The sequence below is a fragment of the Herpailurus yagouaroundi genome, unplaced genomic scaffold, assembly GCF_014898765.1.
Source record: "Herpailurus yagouaroundi ecotype Mexico unplaced genomic scaffold, PumYag 163, whole genome shotgun sequence".
Classification (NCBI taxonomy): domain Eukaryota; kingdom Metazoa; phylum Chordata; class Mammalia; order Carnivora; family Felidae; genus Herpailurus; species Herpailurus yagouaroundi.
In genome coordinates, this window is record NW_024412404.1 from 67,886,688 (window position 1) to 67,909,334 (window position 22,647).

The window sequence follows — 22,647 nt, forward strand, 5'->3', positions numbered from 1 at the left end:
CAGGTTCCCTTGGTGCGAGACACTGGCTCCCACAACCCCCACAGAGAGGCTCTTGGCCATGGACGGAGGTTGAATTGCTGTTGAGGAACAGGCCCTGGGGACATGTTGGTGGCCATCTTGGTGACATCCTAAGCATTTTATCTTGTAAGAATTCTGCGATGTCAGTGCAATTACAATAAAATCCCAACTGTTTTTAGTTTGTTTTCTCAATGGGAATAGGGGAACTTATATTTGTTTTCTAAAACCTGACAAATGTGAAAATAATCAAACTTTTTAAGAAAAAAAAGAATGACAACTTGTCCTCAGGACGTGAAAATACACTCTGAAGCTACTATAATTAAAATAGCACCGTCTGGACAGGAGGACAGGAGGAGAGGCCAGCTGGTTCTCAGGGTCCAGGGGAGCCAGCGGGACGGGCAGTGGCTCAGCAGCAGAGGGTGGGATCTTCTTTAAATGGTGCCAGGGGGTGCTCTCTACCAGGAGGGAAAGAAGCCCAGACCCTGCAGCACGCCAGCACACTTCAAATGGATCAGAGCTGGGTGTGTAAAAATTATAAAAATATTGGAGGAAACAAAAGCAAGCTGTCTTTATCATCTCGGGTTAGGGAGCTTCCTCCTAAGAAGCAGCTGAAGAAAAAGTGTCTGATTTCACAAATTAAACCTTAGACATTATGAATGTCAAGGGGCGCGTGGCTGGCTCAGTTGGAGGACCGTGCGACTCTCGGTCTCGGGGTCATGAGTTCAAGCCCCACCTTAGGTATGGATGGAGACTACTTAAATAAAAGTAAAAACTTAAAACAAAAGGAAGTTTTGAATGTCAAAAACTGCACGAACCGCGTCGAAAGCTAAGTGACAAGTGGAGAGAACATATGTGTGGCACACAGACCAGGAGTCTGATCCCCAGTGCGCCAAGGGTGCGCCCCAAACAGGCCACGACGCGGTGGAGGTAGGGAGTCCACGAGTGGGCAGAAAGAGGAAAAGTTAAAACCGTGCCCAGCGATGCTCAGTCTCATTCACAATTAGAGAAATGCAGGTTTAAAAATAGAAGACTCCTGGGGCCCCTGGGTGGCGCAGTCGGTTAAGCGTCCGACTTCAGCCAGGTCACGATCTCGCGGTCCGTGAGTTCGAGCCCCGCGTCGGGCTCTGGGCTGATGGCTCAGAGCCTGGAGCCTGTTTCGATTCTGTGTCTCCCTCTCTCTCTGCCCCTCCCCCGTTCATGCTCTGTCTCTCTCTGTCCCAAAAATAAATAAAACGTTGAAAAAAAAAATTAAAAAAAAAAATAGAAGACTCCGCCCTTCAGAGACACGGCAGCCTTCACAGGTGGGACCCTAGCGTCTGTGCACCCTGGATGGTGCTGGGGTGGGCCGGGAGCCCGGGAGGGGCACCGGTGGGCGCAACCAGGCCAGCACAGACCCCACACCCACGCGCCTGGGGCCCCGTGGTGGGGGGAGGCGCTACCTTGGCCGTGCTTGTGCCGGCCCTACAGAGCAGGCGTGGTCCCCAAAAACACCCGTTCCTGGCCAGAAGAGCAGAGGCCGTGTGGGGACAAGCCACGCTCCACGGCACCGACAGGCTCTTTGGTGCCGCAGGCTCACATCTACTCTCTGGGGGCCACGCTGAAGGCGGCCCTCGAGTATGTGGCCGAGCCCGAGCCCGAGCCCGAGCCCAGGCTGAGCCAGGACCTGGAGGCCTTACTGAGCCAGATGCAGGCAGAGAACCCCAGGGACCGGCCAGACCTCCAGGTAAAGACTCGTCGGCCATCCCCGCACTTCACCCCCAGGCCGAGACCTGAGACCCTCCCCACGGCCCGATGCCCCAGCACACACCCACGGGACCCTCCTGTCCCCATACCTCTCCCCTCTGTCATACGGGCTCTCCCCCCGGGGTTCGGTGGCGTTGGCATTTTGCTTAAACAAGAACTTGATTTCTTATTATGCATTGTTATTATGAAGAGGCGTGGCTTATAATTCTCGTGGGCTAAACAGAATCTCCTGGTTTCCCGTAATCCCGGGACACAGGGTGTTTTTATGCCAGAAAGTAGACGTGGCGGGCGGGCGGGCTGTCGGCCACAGGGCTTCCTCGTGGTGAGCGGTCCTGGCTGAGGCGCTCACACGCGTGTCTGCAGAGCATCATAGCGCTGTGTGAAAAGAAGATGCTTTTCACGTCCTCCTGCCGCCTGTGCCGGAGCCTCTCGGCCGTCGGGAGGAGGGTGCTCTCCATTGAGTCTTTTGGAGCATTTCAAGGTAAGCACACGCACACACGTACGCGCACGTGCGCACGCCTGCACGTACCCACTCACATACGTGCCTGTGAACGTGCACAGGTCTCAGCACAGATCACACACGTGTTCACACCTCTGTACTCTCACACCATGAAACACCCACGTGTACACATGCAAACAGACCACGTGTGCCCCACAAGCACACGTGTTCACACTCACATTAACACGCATGAAAGTGCAAAGTCATACACCTCTTCATCCTCGTACACAAGCATGCACACTTGTGCACAAAGACAGCACTCTCCCACACATACAAACCCGTTGTGCAAATGTGCACACAGATCGACACGTACACACTCACCCTCTCAGTCACTTTGTGCACGCTTTGCAGACCCCCGTGCGGCTGGGGGTGAAAACCCAGGTCCTGGTGAGAAGTGACCGGTATTAGGCCTCTTGTCTCTGTCCTAGTCTGTGAGCAGGTCAGTCCCTGGACACGGGGACATTTCACTCTTCGTTTCCGTTTGCCAACACCACGCAGTGTCTCTGAAACCCGTTGCTTCTCTGCTATGGAAGCTGTTGCTGAAGCACCTGGGACTTTCTCGGCTCACGTGAGACTCTGGCAGGGTCTCAGGTGGCCTTCCGAACAAATGTCCGCATCGCTCTGCCCTGTGCCTGCAGCGAGGAGCCTGGAGGGCCCTCGGGGGAGGCACGTGTGGCCGGAGGGACCCGCCGCACCGGGGACCACGGGCCTGAGGCATGGCTCCAACAACGAAGCAGAGAGCGGTCACCACCACGCGGGCTGCAGGCCACAAAAGGGGCCGTGTGTCTCTAGTGTGGTTCACACAGACACAGACACGTGTGGGGGACATTGTGCACCAAGACAGGGCAGGGTTGCAGCCAGATTCAGTGTCTTCCTTCGGGGAACATCACTATGTAATTGTGCCAGAAAGCCAAGGCTCTTTGGACAAGATGCTTGGATGACCTTGGGAAAACCCTGAGGGGGCTCAAGGAGGCTGGGGACGTGGCCCGGACCCTCTGGAGCCTCAGTATTTAGAATCAGCTGGGTTTTGTGATCAAGGAGGTGGATGAAGACGGGGAGGCATATACACACGCACACACAGATGGTGACACGTGGGGGGGGGAGCAGTGGGGGACCCAGGAGTGCAGGAGAGGAATCCCCATCCCCTCTGGTGACCCGCAGGGTCACTGGCCGCGTCCCCCACAGCAATCTCCTTGCTTTTGCCCAGATGTCAGCGAGATCTCCTGCAGCGGGAGGCCGGCGACAGGAAGCACAGGGCCCAGAAAGCAGCCCGGGGGCCGCACTGCGGACGCAGAGGGCCCCGCCCAGCGCCCCGCCCACGAAGCCCACGGCGCCCCGGAGCAGCCCGCGGCCCTGCCTTCCAAGCCCCTACTGTCGGCCCCCGTGAGAAACGGAGAGCGGCTGGCCAGCCTCGTCTTGGACGCCCAACGCCCCCCGGGTGACCCGGAGAGGAGCTGCCTGAGGAAAGTGCAGACGTTCCCCAGGCTCCTGCCCGACGGCCCGGAGGCCAGCGCCCTCTGCCTGACGCTGGGCCCCCAGCTGCCCCCATCGGAGCTCTTCCCTCCAGACCCCAGGAAGGCCTTTCTGGAGGGGATGAATGGCCTTTCCAGCTACAAGACACAGCCCTCGGCCAGACTGCGGCCAGAGCAGGAGCCCGAGATCCGGCGGGGAGGACCCGGAGGCGCCGGCAGAGGTGGGGACGGGGCGTCTGGGGCGCCGGGCTGGGGCCCCACGGAGGAAAGCCCCGCGCCCCGCCCCAAGGCCCCTGGAGATGCAGGCCGAGAGCCCGGGACTTGCAGGGCTGAGGAGGGGATTCTGGACGGAGCTGGGGAGCCGGCTAGCACAGCCACAGAGCAGGTGGGTGATGCGGTTCCTGTCCCCGCGGAGCCCCGGGGCAGGAGGGGGGCGGGGCAGCACACACCCACTGCACACACACCCACTGCTGGTCCTTTACCACAAGGAAGGGAGTGAGCCTTCACCCCTGCTCAGGAATGTGCAAGCTGTATGCAAGCTACCTGGGTTCTGACGGAAGCTGTGACTACGGCCTCCCCCTGCCCCAGGTGTGGCCCCAGGTGTGGCCCCAGGCCAGAGCCTCCCCTGTGGCCCCCCTGGGGGTGCGGGGGGGGGGCGTCCCACAGAGCACCCCACACGCCCAGGCCTCACCTGGCTTCACCCAGCACGCAGCACCCCGCACATTCACCAAAGAGGCACACCCCTGCCTGGGGGGTAATGCTCTTTCATCTTCTTTAATTTAAATTTTAGTTGGTTAGCATGCAGTGCAACGTGGGTTTCATGAATAGAACCCAGTGATTCACCCAGTGCTCACTCCAGACAGCGCCCTCCTTAATGCCCGTCACCATCCAGCCCATCCCCCACCCACCTCCCTCCATCAACCTTCGGTTTGTTCTCCGTATTTAAGAGTCTCTTGTGGTTTGTTTCATTCTCTTGTCTTCTCGCCCCACTGCCCCTATGTTCATCTGTTTGTTTCCCAAGTTTCACACGCGTGAAACCATAGGGTATCTGTCTTTGACTGACTTCTCTCGCTTGGTGCCATACCCTCTAACTCAACCGTCATTGCAAACGGCAAGATTTCATTCTTGTTGGTGGCCGAGGAGTATTCCATCGTGCCTATCAGACCACATCTTCTTACGCAAACAATGCGCAGGGAGCTGCCTCCGCAGGGGGAGGCGGGGCAGCATCAGGCCCAGAAGGGGCATCCACCTCTGGGACACCGCCCCCAGCCCTGGCGCTCCACCCCCCCCAGCCCTGGGGCCCCGCCCTCAAACCCTGGCACCCCCTCTGAGGCTTGTTTTCTTTTTTTTTTTTTTTAATTTTTTTTTAACGTTTATTTATTTTTGAGACAGAGAGAGACAGAGTATGAACAGGGGAGGGGCAGAGAGAGAGGGAGACACAGAATCTGAAACAGGCTCCAGGCTCTGAGCTGTCAGCACAGAGCCCGACACGGGGCTCGAACTCACGGACCGTGAGATCATGACCTGAGCCGAAGTCGGACGCTTAACCGACCAGGCCACCCAGGCGCCCCTCTGAGGCTTGTTTTCAACGTCAGGCACTAACACCACGAGTTGGGGTTGCTCACGGGTCAAGCGTGGCGCCCTGCGCCCTCAGATCTTCGTCGATGCTGGGGCTCTGTGCAGCTGTCAGGACGGGGTCTCCCAGGGCAGCTGGGGTCTCCCAGGCCTGGTGGCTGCACCCCATCTGCTGAGACGGACAGGCATCTCCGTTCTGGGAGTTTGCACTGTGTTTAGTTGAACCACAGGTGTTCTGAGGGGCCTGCGGCCTTAAGCCCTTCTGTGTGGTGACACCTGGGCTCAGCAGGTCCCTCCCCAACGCTCTGTCCCCATGAGGTCCTCAGGCAAAGCCACCTGGGGGGCCAGTGTGCTGCAGGGCAGCGCTGGGCCCTCACCAGGGCACCAAAGGCCATGTTTCCCACCACGCTATGTTGACCCAGAGGACAAAAGGTCAACAGTCTGTGATTTATATTTGTATTCATATCCTGGTGAGGACCCAAGGGTAATTTACATAAAAAACATAGTTACCGTAAGGCAAATGTCTGTCCTGACGACCCCAGTGCACTGACACGTGCTTAACGTGCACATGCATGTGTCCCCACTCAGCTCACACGGCCTCCACTGGCCTCCTGCGTCCACCCAACCTCCACATCAGCTTGTGCAGAGAGAACTCCCAGTCACACACCTTAGCCCTGGACTTGGCTCACCTTCCCATGCCCAACAACCTCACAACGGCCCGCCTTCCAGATGGGTAAACTGAGGCACAGAGTGGCCATGCGCCCTCTTGGAGGGCGGGCAGCCACTGAGGGGCAGGGCTGACTGGGAGCCCAGCTACTGTCTTGACCACTAGGCTTCCCTGCCCCAGAGGCCCTGTGGGACCAGGGCCACGCAGACCTCCCCCCACCCCAGGCATCAGGGCACCCAGATCTCCACTGCGGAGCGTGAACAGGGTTCAGAGCTGGCTGCTTCAATCCCCACATGTAGCAGGAGGCTTGGGGTGCACCGCTCCCGGAACATGGGCCGCCAGCCAGGCACTGCAGAAACGGGGCTAGAAGGAGCAAGGCGGCTGCACCCCGCGCGGAGCGGGGTCAAGGGTGGAGACACTGCCTCTGGAACCTTCCCTAGAGCGTGCACTTCTGTGCCCCAAGTGTCGAGGCTGTGGTCCTAGCTCTTCCCGCGGCCTCGAAGTGGCGAACTACCTTCCAGCGGAGTGCGTTCTGACTCCAGGACTTTTCCGTGTGTAGCAGGGACGGGGGTGAAGCAAAGCTCGTGTCACATAAACTTTGCCCTCTCACCCGTTAAGCATGCGGTCCGGAGCTCCCAGCACAGTCACCCCGCAGGCAGCCACTCCCACCCTCTGTCCCCAGGACTCTCCCATTCCCCCAAATCGAAGGTCTGTCCCCGATCAGGTCCCCGTCCCCTCCCCGCCCCTGGCGCCCACCATCCGCCCTCTGTGTCTGTGAACGTGATGGCTCTGGGGACCTCGCGAGGGTGGAGTCACACTGGGCCTGTCTTTTTGTGTCCAGCTTCTGTCACTGGGCATCGCACCCTCAGGGCTCATCTGCCCCATGGCAGGTGTCTCCCTCCCGCGAGGCTGGGGGACGTCGTGCCGTGTGGACGGACCACTGCGTTTACCCGCTCATCCTCGGTGGACACTCGGGTCCCTTCCGCCTGTGGGCTCCTGTGAATCTGCTGCCGTGGACACGGGGGTGTCTGTCTGAGGCCCCGCTTTCAGTTCGGGGGGGGGCACCCGGAAGTGGGATCGCCCGATCATGTGGTGATTCTGTGTTTAATCTTGAGGACCCGCCACACCGTTGTCCACACGGCTGCACTGTCTGACATCGCCACCAGGGGCACGGGGTTCTGATCCTTCACGCCCTCCCCCCTCGTGTCCATGTGGGGACTTGGCCCACTTGGTCAGGAGCGCACTGTGTGGGAGGCACATCCCACCCTGATTCGAGGTGGTTCCTGCCCAGTTCCCTCCCCCAGCGGTGGGCTGAGCTGACCCCACATACCCACTCTCACTGAGATGTGACTTCTCCCCACCAGGGCATCTCCCTGCAGGACCTCCTGTGCCAGCTGGGCCGGCCCTTCAAGGAGTATGAGCTCTGGGCTCTGTCCCACGCGTGTCTCAGTGCTCTGCGTGCACACAGCGAGCACCCAGGTGAAGTTCTGCCCCGCGGTTCCGTGTTCAGCCCGCCCCCCGATGTGTTCCAGGGCCAAGACCAAGAGGAGCACGTGGGCCATGGGGCCGGCCTGGGGCCAGGCGGCTGTGTCCCCACTGTGAGCCAGCGGTGCCCTGGACATGTCTGCTCTGGTCTCAGGACCAGAGGGGCCCAGGGCAGAGTGTGAGCTGTGTGGATGGCCCACATCCCCTCAACGGGGCCACACTGTCCCCAAGGAAGCAACGTTGGCCAGGGAGAGGGGGGGATTTCAGACACTACCCCGATCCGCAGCCCCCTGAACCACAGCCCTCCCGGACAGCGTGGTGGCTGACAGCCCTTGAGATTACCAGGTCCTGGGGAGGGTGATGAGGAGAGAGTCTGCTGTCCGGTCCTGTGACCCCCAGGCCTTGGGGGTGCAGACTCGACGGGGGCCCCTCAGGGGGGCAGCGCTGGGTGCTGGGCCGTGTCCCCCCCCCCCCGCGCCCCTCCTCTTCCTTGAGCTGGTTACAGTTCCCAGCTTGATGTGCCCGGGGCAGCCTCGAAGAGCCCTCCCCGGGCCCTGTCCAGCCCCTGGCCCCCGTGCTGCGTTCCCTGGAGACTGGGGGCGGGGACGGGGTGCTGCGGGCTGGGGGGGGGGAGCTGCCCCACCCTGAGCACAGCACTGCGGGTTTTCCGGGAGAGCCGGGTCCCCACGGTGAGTCTGGCCACCCTGACCCCACCTTCTCTTGCAGCATACCTGTGCCTGGACTCCGTGCTGGTGGCCGAGGACGGGGCCGTTCTCTTCGGCCCACCCCCTGCCAATGGTGCGTACGCGGGGACGCCCTCAGGAGCTGTGCCCCACCACAGACCCCCAAGGCTGAAAGGGAAACTAAGAGCTTGGGCCTTTCTCTCTCAGGCACTTACGACGCGTTTTTTCTGGCTCCTGAAGCTGCAGACCAAGAGCTGGTGACGGAGAAGGTAACTGGGGCCTTCCCGTCCCTTCCCGGGGCCTCCTGCCCCACACCCTCGGTGGCGCCCCCTTCTGCCCAGAGAGCTGGGGTTGGGGGTGAGGCATGGGCCCCTCACCGGGACTCAGGGGGAGTCAGGGAGCCCTCCCCCAGGGCAGGAGTCGCCTCCCCAGCCCTGGCCTTCCTGGCCTGGGCAGCGTCCACCCAGCAGGTGCCTCCCCGGGGGTGGCAGGGGCGGGACTTCTGCATGGACAGCTCTGGGCGGTATGTGTTGGCTCAAGAGAGCCCAGGGCTGAACTTTCAGGAATATTTACAAGGCACTTGTTAAACAGAGTGTCATTAAAAATTAAATTGTACACACTTACGGGGCGCCCGGCTGGCTCAGTCGGTGGAGCGTGTGACTCTTGATCTTGGGGTGGTGCGTTCAAGCCCCACGTTGGGCATGGAGCCCACTTTAAAAAATAATAACAAAATGAAATAAAAATTAAATTATACAAACTTGAAGTTAAGTAAATTATATTCAAAACCAAGGTAGAACTCCACTTCCCTACTCCCCGACTAAGTACAGCTAGAAACCCCGCATCCCTAAAACAAACGTGAGAAGTGTGCAAGGCAGAGAGCAGAAGGCAGCCTGGCCGGGGCCTCGGGCTGAGGAGGGCACAGTGGTAAGGGCCCTGCTCCTTCTCTCTGCCTCATGCGTGGAGGCAAAGGCACCGCACTCGAGCCAGAGGAAGGGATGAGGAGAGGGGCGGGCCTACCCAGGCGGTGCCAGAGGAGGCTGAGCACCCCCACCAGTCTATTCCAAGGACCCCTGCCCATTAAGCTGGTGAAGAGCATGTGGGTGGGGAGCCTGGACCCCCACCACTGCACCTAATCCTCCGCAGTAGCAAATGCCCCTCGAGGTCAAGTGTTGCCAAAGGAGGCCTCATGGAGAGCTAGAACACCCACCGTCACCCAGCGGCAACAAGGCCACCCCTACCTCGTGCTGGGAGTGGAGGCAGGTGAGGAGCAGAAAGGATGCCCTCCCACCCCTCCCGGCCAGAGGTGTGACACCGGAGGCCCAACGGGGAGCCAGGATTCCCACCCCCTCCAGCAGCAAAAAGGAGCCCCCTCCTCAGGTGTCAGTTGAGGCCAAATACAGAACCTGGACTGTGCCCCCAGCTGGCAATAACAAGATGGTGTCTCCTTTTCCAGACAGTGCTGTCAGAGAAAGTCAGGTAAAACAAGTTAAAGAAGATCTAGAGCCTTACAACATGAAAATGTCCAGGTTTCAACCAAAAGTCACTTGCCACACCAAGAACCAGGGAGATTCAAACCTAATGAAAGAAGACAATCAACAGATGCCAATGTTGACACTGTGGGACACAGCCAAAGCAGGGCTAAGAGGGAAATTCGTAGCACTAATTGCATATGTGAGAAAAGAGGTAAACGCTCAAGTCAGTAATCTAAGCTCCTCAAGAACCTAGAAGAAGAGCAACACAGACCCAGAGCAGAGGAAGGAAGTCATGAAGACGAGAGCAGAAATCAATGAAAATGGAATAACAATAGAGAAAACAGTGAAGTGAAGAGGTGGTTCTTGGTAAAGACCAACAAAATGTGAAGACTTGCAGCAAAACTGACAACAATAAAAAGAAGACACAAATTACTAATATCAGGAATGACACAGAGGATTCCCTGACAAACCCTTCAGGCATTGAAAGAATAATGGAATACCACAGATAAGTCTACACACATAAATTCAACAACTTAGATGAAATGGGCCAGTTCTTCAGAAATCGTACACTACCACAATGCATTCGATATGAAATAGATCTTTGAACAGCCCTTGACTATTGAGGAAATTGAATTTGTACTTTTAAAGTTCTCAAAAAATAAATCTTTGGGCCCAGCAGTTTCATGGGGGAGTTCTACTCAATGTTTAAAGATAAATTACTACCATTTCTACACAATCTTTTCCAGAAAAGAAAAGAGAAAACACTTCCCAATATATCTAATTAAGCTAATATATATACTGTCAATGTAGATAGATAGATGATAGATAGATAGATAGATAGATAGATAGATAGATAGATAGATAGAGGCATCTGTACACACACACACAGCAACATCTCTCATGAACATAAAGGCAAAAATCCTTAACAAAATATGCAGCTAGAATTCAGCAATATGTAAAAACTATGCACCATGACAAAGTTGGGGGGGGGTATTCTAGGGATAAAGGGCTGGTTTGGTATTTGAAAATCAATTAGTCCAACATATTAACCAGCTAAAAAAAGAAAAATCCCATAATCACATTAATTGATGCAGAAAAACCATTTGGCAAAATTCAACACCCATTCATAATAACAACAACAAAAACCTGAGAAAAATACAAGTAGAAGAAACTTTCTCAGCTTAATAAAAAGCATCTACACACACATGCACGCACACACACACACACCCTATAGCTAACATCATACTCAATGGGGAAAGACTAAATGCTTTCCCCACGACTGGGAACAAAGCAAGGATGTCCACTCTCACTGCTCCTACCCAACATACTGCTGGAAGCGGTAGCCACTACAATAATTAAAAAAAAAAAAAAAAAAACATGTAGGAAGCATAAAGGCCAGGAAGAAGAAATAATACCATTCGCAGAAGACCTGTCTATGTGGAAAATTCCAAGGAAACTCACGGAATCTACCAAAGGACTCCTAGAATTAATAAGTGAGTTCTGATATAAGATAAACATTCAAAGATAAGTTGTATTTCCATATATTAGCAATGAACATGCAGACTCCAAAATTAAAAATACAGTGCGTGCTCTCAGCACTAGCACCATCTCAGAAACCTCCAGGCCATGAACCAAGTGGAGGAAGAAGTAAATGCACAGGCTGAAGCATAAAAGAAGAACGATGAGGCAGAAGTTCAAGTAAACCACTAACTTGTGCACCCGCGGAAGCTACGGGAGGGGAAGCAAGGAAAGCCAGAGGCCAGGGACCCTGGCACAATTATTGGGCTGCACACCCACTTTCTCGATCTTGTTCCAGAAACAAATGGACCTAGAAACAGCCATCGTCATCTGATCACAACAACCGCCTTTGAGAGACCCACCTTGCTCATACAAAAACAGTCCTTTTGGTCCTCTGCCCTGAACCTGTGATTTTCAGGACTAATCCTGTACTCAGAATGTAACATGTGTACAATAAATCATTTCTTCTATTGTCCTAGCTGAAATATACATATAAATATAAATGTAATTAAGATACAAAATTTATGTAAATGTACAATCACTCAAAAATTGAAATACTTACATGTAATCTAACCAAGCACACACAGGACTGAATGCTGAACGCTACAAAATGCTGATGAAAGAAATCCAAGAAAATCTCTGGGATGGAGAGCCAGGCAGAGAGCTTTTATCCTTGACACCAGAAGCAGTATCCTTACATTTTTCACAAAAGGAAAAGTGGGCAAAATGAACTTCATCAAAATTAAAAACTGACCAAGTGGGATTTATTCCATGCCTGAAAGGCTGACTCAACAATGGAAAAATCAGTTAATTTAACACATCACATCAATGGGCTAAAGAAGAAAACTTGTGTTTGTGTCAATAGACGCTAAGCTATTGATGAAGTTCACTACACATTCAGGATGCAAGCTCTCAGCAACCTAGGAATGGAGGGAAACTTCCTCAACTTGATAAAGAACATCTACTAAAACCTACAGCTCACATAATTAATGGTGAGGAAACTAGATGCTTCCCCCCTAAGATTGGGGAAAACTCAAGAATGTCATTCTCACCACTCCTATTCAACATCATACTGGGATTCCTAGCTAATGGAGTAAGACAAGAAAAGGAAATGTGTACGGATTGAGAAGGAAGAAATAAAACTGTCTTTGTTCACAAGTGACATGATTGCCTATTTAGAAAATCCCAAAGAATCAACAAAAATCTCCTGGAACTAATAAACAATTTTTTAAGTTTATTTATTTATTTATATTGACAGAGCGAGAGGCAGGGGAGAATCTTAAACAGGCTCTGCACTGACAGATGCAGGGCTTGAACCCACAAACCATGAGATCACGACCTGAGCCAAAACGGAGTGTTGGACGCTTAACTGACTAAGACCCCCCAGGCACCCCAATGAGCAACTATAGCAAGGTTTCGGGATAGCAGGTTAATATGCAAAAGTCGGTTGCTTTACTGTTTACCACCAGTGCCCAACTGGATTTTGGAATTACAAACACAGTGCAATCTACATTCATACCAAGAAAAATTACTTATATATAAATCTAACAAAATATGTATAACATCTATACGGAAAACTGCAAAACCCTAATGGAAGAAAAGCCTACATAGAGAGACATTCCATATTCATGGATAGGAATATGCAATACTGTTAAGATATCAGTTCTTCCAAATCTGATGTATAAATCAAATGCAATTTCAATCAAAATTCTAGCCAGGTACTCAGGGATATCAACAATCTGATTTTTTTTTTTTTCAACGTGTATTTTATTTTTGGGACAGAGAGAGACAGAGCATGAACGGGGGAGGGGCAGAGAGAGAGGGAGACACAGAATCGGAAACAGGCTCCAGGCTCCGAGCCATCAGCCCAGAGCCTGACGCGGGGCTCGAACTCACGGACCGCGAGATCGTGACCTGGCTGAAGTCGGACGCTTAACCGACTGCGCCACCCAGGCGCCCCAACAATCTGATTTTAAAGTATGTATAGAGAGATAAAAGACCCAGAACAGCCAGCAAATGTTGAGGGAGAAGAAGAAAGTCAGAAAACTGACAATACCCAATTTTAAAACTTACCGTAGAGCAATAATGGTCGAGCCAGGGTGGTGTTGGCAAAAGAACAGACAAATAAATGGAACAGAATAGAGGGCCCAGAAATAGACACACACAAATAGAGTCAACTGGTCTTTAACAAAGGAGCAAAGGCAATTCAGTGGAGAAAGGACAGTCTCTTTAACAAATGGCGCTGGGACAACTGGAAGTCCGCGTGCAAAAAAAAAAAAAAAAGAATCTAGACAGAGACCTTGCACCTTTCACAAACATTAACTCAAAATGGATCACAGACCTAAATGCAAAGTGCAAAACCAGAAAACCCCTAGAAAATAACGGAGAAATCTGGCAACACAAAATCATGATCCACGAAAGAGAAAATTGATGTTAGACTTCAGTAAAATTTCAAACTTCTGCTCCACAAAAGATATTAGTAAGAGTGAAAAGACAAGCCAGGGACCGGTAGAAAATATTTGCAAAGCACACACAAAGAGCTCTTAAAACTCAGCAATAAAAAAGCAAACAACCCGCTTAAAAAGTGGGCCCAAGGTCTGCGCAGACCCTCACGGAAGAAGACAGCGTGTGGTTAAGGAGCACGTGGAAGATGTTCGACCTCCTGTGGCACCTGGGATTGCAAAAGAGGAGGCGGCCCCTGGGCCCCGGCTGGAATGGCGACAACCCAACACCGACCACACGCATGCCGGCCAGAATGTGGGGCCACGCGCGGGGGCTCTCGCTCATCGTGGTGGGCACAGCCCTTCGGGAGACAGCTCGGCAGATTCTTTGACCACCCTGCAGCCCAGAAACTGCCTTCCCGGGTGCTTATCCTGGAGAAACGAAACGTCCGCACAGAATCACGCACACGAACGACCACGGCAGCTGTACTCAGAATAGCCCCAAACTGGAAACAACCCGGGTGTCTGTCTGGGGCGAATGGTAAAACTGGCTGTGGTCCGTCCACACCATGGATTGCTACCCAGCAGTCAGAGGAACGGGGTATTGATAAGGCAGCAACCTGGAAGGATCTCCACTTAATTAAAAGCCAATCCCAAAAGGTCACATATTGTGTAATTCCATTTATGTGAAATGGCACAATTAAAGAAACAGAGAACAGATGAGTAGTTGCCAGGGATTAAGTACAGGCAGCTGAGGGCTGTTGCCCTGCCTCATGCAGGAAGCGCTCTGTACCTTGATCGTGTGGATGCCTCGTCCTGGCTGGGACGTTGTCCTGCAGCTTTGCAAGATGTTACTATCATGCAGAACTGGTCCGGGGTACACAGTCTCTCTGGACTGTTTCTTACAACTGTATGTGAATCCATAATTATCTCAAAATTAGAGGTTTAGCTTTTTAAAAACGTTCATAAGTATCTACAGCTGATAATTTCATTCGTGCGTGACTGTCGTGCACAGTGGCCTGTGCTCCTGGCGGTGGGAGCGCTCCTGGAGGGCACCGCTGGCACCGCCCCTGCCCCCGCGCACTGGCACCACTCGAGCAGCTTGAAGGTGGCCTCGTGGGAGCGTCCACACTGGGGAGATCGGCACACGCGATCTGGTCAGCTGCATAGACTTAACGAGGGCACAGAGGAAACGTTAACGATGCAACTGAACGCAGAGGTGCTCCGCGCCTGCCGTGACCCTCCAGAACCGCTGGTGGCGGGACAGCGGCCGGCTTACAGCAGCAAAGCTCGCACCGGGCCTTCCTCGGGTCACTCTCATCCCGCCGGTTGAGTTAAATGAAAACGAAGCTGGCACGCCTGTCGGGCCACCTGTGTGACTTCCGGTACAAGAGCTGGAAAATCAGTGCCCACGTCCCGTGACACTCCTTGGCTCTCTGCAGCTGACAAAAAAGAGTATCACACCTTACCCTCTTTTTTAAACTGGGTGCTTCCCATCATTTGCATCAGGAACGTTTAGAGTAAACTGATGTGTGTAGACACGGGTATTTTTTTTTAACGTTTATTTACTTTTGAGAGAGTCCGGACTTAACCACCTGAGCCACCCAGGTGCCCGAGGAAGGTGCTGTTGCTCAGAGAACCTGCTGCTAAATAGCAGCACACTGCTGGTTTGGGGGGCTCTTGGCCTCTGAACCCCGAGCCGCAGCCTCCAGCTGCCCGAGGACAGCGGAAGGTGGGAAGGCCTTCCCACGGAGGCCTCAGGTCTTGGCTGCTCACACCTGAGGGTGATGACCCGGGAGTACTTGGTAAGCACTCAGGTTCCCAGGCCAGTCCCCGCTCCCCCAGGGATCTGACTCAGGGTCTGGCGGACCTCCAAGCTCCGAGGAGGTGCGAACCCGGGGCGCGGATCAGAGCCACCGTCCTGCTGGCGCCCCCGGGTGCCCTTGGGGGACCCCCGGGTGGGGATGTGCTGCTGAGCAGCGCTGGCCTTTCCCTCCCCCGCCCCCAGGCCTCCGTGTACTGTGTGGCTGCGGTCCTGTGGACGGCAGCCAAGTTCAGTGTTCCCCGAGACCACAAGCTGGCCCTGCCTCGCAGGCTCAAGACCCTCCTCTTGGACATGGCTAGACGCAGCGCCCAGGAGCGGCCGTGTGCGGCAGAGGCCATCAAGGTAAGCACACTGCGGTCGGGACCCCGGCTCACAGTCCAGGGCCTGAGCGATGGCCGACAGGGGACCCAGGTTCTTGTTTCCAGGAAGAGTGGGCCCTGGACAGACGGCCATGGGTTTCATTTGCGAATAGGCGGTAGATGATGTCTGCTGCTCACCCCCGGACCACCCCATTGTCTCCGTGGGTTCGCCAGGCCAGGGTGGGTGGGGAACGTCCTGGGGCCAGCCCAACCCCTGCCCTCATGCCCTGCCAGACGGGACAGAGGCTTCTCCCCAACAACCGACTTCCCACAGCTCCTCTGAGGGTCTCTCGGCCTCCCCTCTGGTCTCTCCAGACTGGGCGGGGGCCTGATGGGGCCGGATCCTGACCCTCCCAACAGTGCCCGAGTCTGCCAGCAAGAGCTGGACGCCTGAGGGAGAACTGGGCCACTGTCTCAGTGACGGAGAGGCCACAGGAAGGCCACCCTGTGGAGGGAGAAGCCCTGTGCCGGCCTCCTCTGCCCCTGACTGCCCTGCTTCACCAAGTGAGGAGGAACCCTGTGTCAAAGAGAGATACTCAGACATCAGCTACGATGCCCAGACACACTACCCAGCAGCCACAGACAGACAGACAGCCGGGGGACGGCCCGCAGGGGAAGGAGTTGCGCTCTACTCCAGATCTGCACAGAGGCGGCTGGAGGTTATGGGGAGAGTGGGGACACAAGAGGAAACTGCCCCGGGGCGGGTCAGCACCAGCACATGGACGCTGGGAGCCAGGACCCACCCTTCCTGACGGTCGAGCTTCGGGGGATCAGGCATAAACCCCTGAACAAGACCGTCCTGGGTCGTCAGAGTCACATTCGCCCCACAGGGGCAGAGGAGGGGTTCACAGCCGTGACCTTTGATAGTAATTGCTCTAAGGCAGGAGGGCATAGCCTCTGCCTGGCGTTGGCTCGAACGAACTGAGGTTTTCCGGGCAGGAGCCCGAAGGGGTCGGGGCTGTCCCTGACTTCGGCCGCCCCAAGCCGCGCTCTGGCTGGCCAGCCTCTGTGCAGGGCTTGGTTGGGGTTCCCGCCAGCAATTAGGAAATGATATAGGTGTTCGGGGGGAGGGAAGGTGCTTACACGGTAGCTTAAAAAAGAATCTTTATCTTTCTTCATCTTCACTGTCAATACCGTCCATGACCCCAGATGAAAAGTGGACGCTCTCATCAGTGACACTCTTTCCCCAAATATCAGAATGTTTGAGCTTGTAGAGTCGGTTCCCAGGGGTCAGCTGCATTTTCAGGGTCCACCCCCCATCCCAGAGCGTTTCTTGTTGTGCACGCACAGGCGAGGCACACGCACAGACGCGGGGACAGACAGCTGGCTTCAAACCTGCCTGGGCCCCATCCACATTTGTCCTGCAAGCAGCCACTGCCTTGTTGTCAAGGTCACCGAGGACTCGGGCCTGCCTGGGTCAAATTGCAGTTAATTGGAAATGTCTACAGAAGTTTTCTCTTGCCTGTTTTTTTAGGTTGCAGTTTTGGGGTTTGCTGTCTGTGCATGTGGGAGCTGACTGGTCTGCCCCTAACTCCTCTGTGGTTCTGTAGCATCACCTGTTCTTGAAGTCTTTAGAGGGACAGGCTGGAAAGGTCATGTGTCATTGTGCCCTCCTCTCCGGCACTGAGGCAGCCCCTCAGCAAGGGGTGGGGGGGGGGGCATTTCTGTTCAGCCTTTATTCCTTCTACGTGGGGCTGCAGAATTTCATCCCCGGCTGCCCGAGGCTGGGGTCTGCTTCCTGTACACGAAGCCCCCAGGCCCTCCTCCCTGCCGCTGTGCACTCTCTCAAGGGCTCCTGCCCAAGGCGTGCTCCCCTCTACGTTTGGAGTGACGTGGGCCCGGCCTGCGGCCTCCCAGATGCCGGACACGGGGCTCCTTCTTTCAGATATGCAGCACTTACCTCCTTCAGCGAGGCATGGACAGCAGGAAGATTTTAGCCCACCTGAGGGCGTCCACCTGCAAGGTAAGACGGTGCCCTGCAGAGTGTATGTGAAGCCCCCTCGGTTCTGTGCTGGGGCCCGGGCCCTGGGGAGACGAGGATGCTTGTTCTTGCTGTTTACTGTGCAGGTGGAGGGCGAGTTTAGGAAGGGGGGGCATACCCCACAGTGACCCTCAGGCACAGGTGGCTGTCAGCCTCCTGGGCCTGCGGACCCGGCGGGCCCCGTGGATGGCAGACAGGCACACACACTCCCCCGCAGCGACGGTGCCCTAGAACCCTACCCACACTTTGTTGAATTAGGAAGCAAGCGCCCCCAAGGCTCCCATTGGAAAGAGAAGCAAACCAGGGCGCACCCGGCTGGCTCAGTCGGGGGAGGAGGGGACTCTTGATTTCAGGGTTGTGCGTTTGAGCCCCACACTGGGTGTAGACATAACTGAAAAATAAAATCTGAAAAATAAATAGAGAGAGAAGCAAGTCCAGTGTGTGAGCCAGTGCCAGCTCAGAGCTCCGCTGAAAAGTCGGGGAGCGCTCCACGGCATCCACTCGGGACCGCCGGGCCCCTGGACTCACCTTGACTGGGGCCATCCTGTTCTTCTGCCTCAGGTTGACCAGGAGGAGGAGACCATCGGCCTCCAGAACGCTCTCTCGGTGGTGGAGCTGAACCCCAGTGCGATGCCGCCTCCCGGGCCCAGCTCAGGTGAGCCGCCAGGGCCTGGCCCTTCCTGCCCCCGACGCCACGGCTACCCCCACTGCTGACCCCCCAGCCCTGAGCGGACACCCACAGGCAGCCACCACGGGGCCCCAGAGCAGGGTGTCCAGGACCTCCTGGCGGCCTGGCTGTCCACCTCTGGTCTGACGGCCCTGTCACGCTCCTGTGTCCACATCCACGTGCCGCTGCCCAGCTCCCGTCCTGCCCCGTCTTCCCCCCAGCCTGCCTGTCATGTCTGGGTGGTAACCCCCATCCTGCAGCAGAAAGAAGACCCCCTCCTCCCGTCCGTGGCCTTCTCCGTGGTTCCCAGCTCCGCCACCCTTGACCCCGGCCACCTCAGGCCTGTCAAAGTCCCCTTGGAGCCCCGCGGCGGGGAGGGGTGCAGCACCCGCGGGGGTGGGGAGGAGCCAGCGCACCTTATGGCAGAGGTGGGAGCTGCTCCAGGGCATCTCGGGGCCCGCACTCACGCGGAGTCTGTCCCCAGGCTTTGTTCAGGTCGGAGGGGACAGCAGGCTGGTGGCAGTGCAGGGGCCCGTGCCCACTCAACCCTCCTGCTGCGAAGCGGCCGCCTCCCTGCCGGCCGCCTTCACCTCGGCAGCCACACACTTCAAGCCCATTGTACTGGCACCAGATGCAGGTGACGCCAGGTGAGCAACCCCACCCCGGAGCTGGCGGGGTCCCCGAGCCCTTCCTCAGTGCTCTCTCCTTCTCTCTGTGCTCTCAGGGACCGGGAGGGCGCTGCGAAGCAGGCTCCCGAGACCCATGGAGCAGCCCCCAGCCAGCAGATTCCTGACCAGCTGGTACCGGGTGCCGGACCACAGGGAGCAGCCCCAGAGCCTCTCAGAGAGTCCATGCCGAGAGACACGGGCCAGGGGAACCCCTGCACCCCTCCCCCTGCCCCGGCCAGCCCGCCGGAGGAGGCTTCACCAGCGATGCCCGCATCTTCTACGGCTGTCCCACCCCTGAAGGCACAGGTGCCCCCCACGGAGCAAGGGCCAGACCCAGTAGCCCTGCCTGGAGCCTCTTCCGAGGGCCTCAGGCCTCGGCCCCCAGGGTCCAGTGCAGCCCGCCATGACCTGGGTCACCCAGCCAAGCCGCCCAGGAGCAAGGCCACTGAGGGCCCAGGCCAGGAGCCGGGGGGTCCCCCGTCAGCCCCGAGGGACCCCTCCCTGGCCAAGGCGAGTCCAGACAGCCCTAAGGGCACCTCGGTCCCAGAGCAGGATGACCAGGCCCCAGACAGTCACCGCGAGCGGCCCCTGCCAGCAGACCGCAAGCTCTGTCCGCCCAGTGTGGACGCCTCACCCCTCCCGAAGAGGACGGCCTGTCCGTCGCTGCAGGAGGCCATGCGCCTCATCCAGGAGGAGTTTGCCTTTGACGGCTACTTGGACAACGGGCTGGAGGCTCTGATCATGGGTATCACGGGGGGGACCACAGGGCTCCCCGGAGCAGCCCCAGGACCAGGGAGAGGCCATGGGGGGACGCAGTACACTGTAGGGGGCCCGTGTGAAGGGGGAACTGGGGTCGTCACAAAGAGGGGGCCCCCCACTCATCCATCTGCACCAAGAGCTCAGGGGGCAGAGCTGAGCCCCCCAGGATTCGGCCGGCAGCAGAGTCTTAGGCAGGAAGAGGGACTTAGAGCCCTGGCGCCCCCGCGCGGCCCCCTGCCAGCTCCTTCCGCCCTGGAGAGCAGGGAGCACAGAAGGTGCTCTCCCACGTGGTAACTGGCCGCTGTCATTTTGCAAACCCAGGGGAATACATTTACGCCCTGAAAGACCTCACCTACGCCACGTTCTGTGGGGCCATTTCGGAGAAGTTCTGTGACCTGTACTGGGGGGAACAGTTGCTGCACAATCTCTTCCACGTGGTGAACGGGAGGGCATCGCCCCCGGAGAAGTGAGTCCCCCACCCTGGGGCCCTGTTCCGCCTCCTCTAAGCCCTGGGCTGCCTTCCCTGCGTCCCCTCCCACCCCCCTGGGCTCCAGCTCCCCGCCCTCGCCAGACTTGGCTGTCCACCCGGGTCCCCCTTGCCGGGCCTGCAGCCCACCCTGCGGGCGCCGGGCTCCTATGGGCAGGGAGAGAGAGTGTGGGAGGCACAGCCCCTGCTCAGGTACCGGCCCGAGGAGGCGGAGTGACCCAGGGCCCGGAGGGGAAGACGCCCCCCAGGGAACAGGTCAGAGCTGGATGACAGCAGGTGGATGGAGACCCTCCCTGTGCTGTCCCCCCGCCCCCCGCCCCTTCAGAGACTGCCCTGCTGCTCTTCTGCCGGGGCTGGCCCACCCCCTCCTGGAGGACTGTCCACAGCGATGTGGGGGGTGCCTGGAGAGGCCCGATGCCCCGACACCCAGTCCCTGAGCCCCAGGCACACCCACAGCCCTCCCCGCCCCCGTCCCTGTGACTGCACCAGGCAGTGGGAGCCGCGGGACCGCCCTGTGGTGTTCACTGCCCGCCCCGTGCAGACAGGTCAACACCGCTGAACACCCCAAATCGGTGCCTGCCCCCCCCCGGGTCCCAACACTCACAGGCCCGCAGGCAGCCAACGCCCCGCATTCTCACAGCACTGACCTCCAGAAAGCCCTGTGCCAATTATTTGGGCCCCTTAATTGTTCTGGAAGGAGGGTGCTCTGTGACAGCCTGTGGCCCGCAGTCAGGGTGTCCTCGGGAAGCTGGGTGGGGCCTCTGCTAAGTGGTGTGTGTTGGGCGGGGGGGGGGGGGTGAAGGGGGAGGGCCAGGTCACCGGTGGGCCCCCACCGCAGCCCAGGTGTGTTTACGTGGGGTGAGCTCTGGGGGCTTCTGCACATCCGCCCAGAGACTCCTGCTGGAAAGCGGTTCAGGGAAGCTGTGGCGTCGTGGGGGGCCGACAGGCCGGGCCACAGGGGCGCCTGAAGCATCCTTCCCTCTGATGGCAGCGCTTCAGAGGAGGCCGTGTCACAGCCCCAGGGTGACGGGACTAGCGCTCCAAGTGGCTGCTCATTGTCCAGCAAAAGGCCATCGTTGCACGGGGCGGGTAAGACATGGGCTCCATCGGGGCAAGAACTCTCCATGGTGGGGTCCACGTTGACTCTCTTGGCGTGGCTGGGTAATTCCAGGAGAGGCTTCCCTTTGCCCCCGGGTACCCCAGTGTCCTCTCAAAGGCACCCAGAGCAGGGCTTGCCAGCTGGGGACCTTGTGCCAGGAAGGGGGGCTCTCCCACGCCCGCAGGTGGGTGGCACACAGGAGCCCAGTGCACTGGGGGCCGGGGGTCACATTCTGCTTCCTGGAATCGCTGGCCAGCAGCCTGGTGATGGGACACATCTTTGCTTCTTTCCTGGAAACACGTGCCAGTTAAAGAGTCTGAGGGTTATTTTCCTGGATTGTTAGCACAGGCTGCAGGATGCCGGAAATCTGTGTAATTTCACGGATACCGTGGGAGTGGGGCATGGCTGTAGGAGTCAGGCTGCGTGACTGCGATCACATGTGTCATGGCCATCAGAGCGGGTGGCGAGCACAGGCACCTCACCCCACCCTTCTCCACGTGCGCACTCCAGGAAGTTTGAGAGCAAAGTGAGGGCGCCCACCGGGCCCCCAGCGCCCTGCTGGCCCTCCGTCCAGTCTGGTTCCTCCTCATCTACACACAAGCAGCTCACGACCCAGGGGTCTCCTCCCCCACCCCGGGACAGCCCGTGCTGGGAGGGGATCTGAGGGATCCTCCTGGGAGGCAGGACCCCTGCCCTGAACCCTCAGAACCCTCTTCAGGGGGGCACCCTGCCATCTCGAGGGGCTCGTCTGAGCACAATCAGCTTCTCTGTAAAGAGTTGGTGATGGACCCTGCCACTCGAGCTGCATTTTCGAGGGTGGCCGTCCTCTCCTGTGCAGGGAAGGAGAAACCGGCCACCGCTCGCATCAGCCGAGCCCCCTGCCCGCCCCCACCACTGTCCGACGTGGACGCAGACGAGCTCTCACGGGGTAACTTTGAGGTGGGATTCCGGCCTCAGAAGTCTGTCAAAGCCGAGCGGGAACAGCAGCCGGAAGCCGGAGAGCACGGGCAGCAGGGTGGGGGCCCCGAGGCAGTGGCCCGGCTGCCCCGGCCCAAGGACGGCGGCCTGGCCGTGAACCCCGGCCCGGCGGACCTCCAGAGCTGCAGCCCCGGCTGGTGCAGTGCCTTCTACGAGGCCGACTGCTTCGGCGCCGACGTCTACAGCTACGTGCAGGAGTTGGCAAGGCAGAAAGCCGGTGGGGCCATGGATGCCGACGCCCAGAGCCCGGT

The 22,647-nt window shown here is 57.4% G+C and overlaps 1 protein-coding gene across 3 annotated transcripts in view; it reads left to right on the forward strand.

Moving 5' to 3' along the window:
• Positions 1–22,647, forward strand: part of KNDC1 (kinase non-catalytic C-lobe domain containing 1) — a 64,786-nt gene that overhangs the window by 19,221 nt on the left and 22,918 nt on the right. For all 3 annotated transcript variants that reach the window (XM_040486869.1, XM_040486868.1, XM_040486870.1), the window contains exons 4-17: positions 1,589–1,741; positions 2,125–2,242; positions 3,468–4,117; positions 7,339–7,453; positions 8,186–8,257; positions 8,350–8,411; positions 15,582–15,740; positions 17,643–17,720; positions 18,300–18,393; positions 18,890–19,052; positions 19,130–19,818; positions 20,154–20,298; positions 21,311–21,408; positions 22,257–22,645. In XM_040486869.1, the coding sequence (XP_040342803.1) occupies positions 1,589–1,741; positions 2,125–2,242; positions 3,468–4,117; positions 7,339–7,453; positions 8,186–8,257; positions 8,350–8,411; positions 15,582–15,740; positions 17,643–17,720; positions 18,300–18,393; positions 18,890–19,052; positions 19,130–19,818; positions 20,154–20,298; positions 21,311–21,408; positions 22,257–22,645 (2,985 nt within the window). The remainder of the gene's footprint in view (positions 1–1,588; positions 1,742–2,124; positions 2,243–3,467; positions 4,118–7,338; positions 7,454–8,185; positions 8,258–8,349; positions 8,412–15,581; positions 15,741–17,642; positions 17,721–18,299; positions 18,394–18,889; positions 19,053–19,129; positions 19,819–20,153; positions 20,299–21,310; positions 21,409–22,256; positions 22,646–22,647) is intronic.